Below are 1960 nucleotides of genomic sequence, written 5' to 3'. Positions count from 1 at the left end.
TGGGATAAAATTAAAAGTTGGGCGTTTTTTATGTGATAACAAAAAATGAATATAATTAAGACAGATGTTAAAGTTTTGGGTTTCTTTGGGCATTGGGCCGAAAAAAATTTCAAGGTAACCTTTGGGACAAATGTATCGATTCATTTAAAAAGGAACTTTCAGAAATGGGTTAATCATTTAAATTAGTTTGTGCGAACAGTATATTCTCAGAAAGTTCAACTGCTTTTAGCATGTTAATTGTCAAAGAGATAGATGAAAATGGGGCTAACGAGTGGGGCATCAAGCCATCTAATCAGTGCCTAAGACTGTAGCTAAGGACACAATTTGGCTTCAAATTCATGTGGTGACCATCCAAAGTAGATTGGGGCCAACTGCTTTACTTGGTCAAATCAATCAATATCTTTCCTATGTATACAAGACCTTCCACCCCCACAAGAATACATGCACACATTATTAACATAGAGGCAGGGGTTGAGATCAAGCAATGGCGAATTCATCGCCCCTCCGATCGGAAATCGAGTCGCCTGAGTTAGGAGTTCTAATTGACGACGAGATCAGCCTCCAAACGCTGGACGAGATGATCGAGTGGTGCATCGAGGGGTTCGGCTGGCGGCAGTTTCTCCGAGCCCTGCTTGTCTCCTTGGCCTGGTTCTTCGATGGACAACAGGCATGCATTAGCGACTACAGCGACGCCGGAGCCACTTGCGACTCGGCCGGGAACAGGTCTGTCTACAACTCCATCATAACGGAGTGGGGGCTAGAGTGCGCGAGCTCCTTCATCACTGGCCTCCCGACCTCGTGCTTCTACTTGGGCTGCCTGATCGGCGGCTTCGCGTTCGCCACCCTCGCTGACTCCTCGCTCGGCCGAAAGAACCTGCTTGTCCTCTCGTGTTTGATTATGTCGTTGGCCGCCTTGGCCACCTCGTTCTCCCCCAACCTCTGGGTCTACTCGGCACTGCGGCTTGTCAGTGGGTTCGGACGAGCGTCCATTGGCACGAGCGCGCTGGTCCTGTCGACCGAGACGGTCGAAAAAAGGTCGAGAGGACTCATTGGGATGATTGGCCTGTTCTTCGGAACATTAGGGTTATTATCCTTGCCTGCCATAGCATACCTCCTCAGAGATGCTTCGTGGAGATACCTCTACGTTTCGACCTCGGCACCCGCCATCTTATACTGCCTCCTCTTGTTCTTCTTCATCCGCGAGTCTCCAAAATGGCTCTTCATGCAGGGCCGCGAGGACGAGGCCATGGCCATACTGAGGAATATCACGCTGCCGACAAAGCACGGCAGGCTGAAGTCCTACCTGTCAAGCTTTCCCCATAAGCAAGAAACCACAAAACTCGACCTGTACTCCTCGATCAAGGACCTATTCCGGAGGCGGTGGGCGCTGACCCGGTTGGCGAAGGTCATGGCGCTCGGGTTTGGCATCGGGATGATGTACTACGGGATGCTGTTGGGGGTCGGAAACCTAGGATTCAACATCTACCTAAGCGTCACCTTCAATGCCTTGCTAATCATACCATCCTACTTTGTGTCCTATTTCTTGCTGAATGGATGGAATAGGAAGAGCACAATTCTTGGCTTCACAATGGTGAGTGGTGCGCTAAGTGTGGCATGTGCTTTTGTGGGGAGTGGGGGTGTGGAAATAGGGTTGGAACTTGCCTCTTTCTTCTGCACTTGCATGGCTTACAATGTGCTCGTCATCTACACCATCGAATTGTTTCCAACAAGCGTGAGAAATTCGGCGACGTCGATGATGAGACAAGCCATCACACTCGGTGTTCTATTCGATCCAACGTTGATCTCGGCCGGCAGGGAAATACCCCATTTGACCTACTCAGTGTTTGGAATCGCGATCATTTTCTGCGGGCTCATGGTGCTTTTGTTGCCGGAGACAAGAGGGACGACGCTCTCCGATACCATGGATGAGCAAGAGCAGAGAGATTTTTGCTCTGAATAA

General features: G+C 49.8%; 1 protein-coding gene across 1 annotated transcript; it reads left to right on the top strand.

The window, feature by feature from the left end:
- Positions 1–484: 484 nt before the first annotated feature.
- Positions 485–1960, top strand: LOC115742461 (organic cation/carnitine transporter 3-like). Its single transcript, XM_030676755.2, has one exon. The coding sequence runs from the start codon at positions 485–487 to the stop codon at positions 1958–1960; it is 1476 nt and encodes a 491-aa protein (XP_030532615.1).

The sequence above is a fragment of the Rhodamnia argentea genome, chromosome 6, assembly GCF_020921035.1.
Source record: "Rhodamnia argentea isolate NSW1041297 chromosome 6, ASM2092103v1, whole genome shotgun sequence".
Lineage (NCBI taxonomy): Eukaryota > Viridiplantae > Streptophyta > Magnoliopsida > Myrtales > Myrtaceae > Rhodamnia > Rhodamnia argentea.
This window is presented reverse-complemented; position numbering and strand designations above follow the sequence as displayed.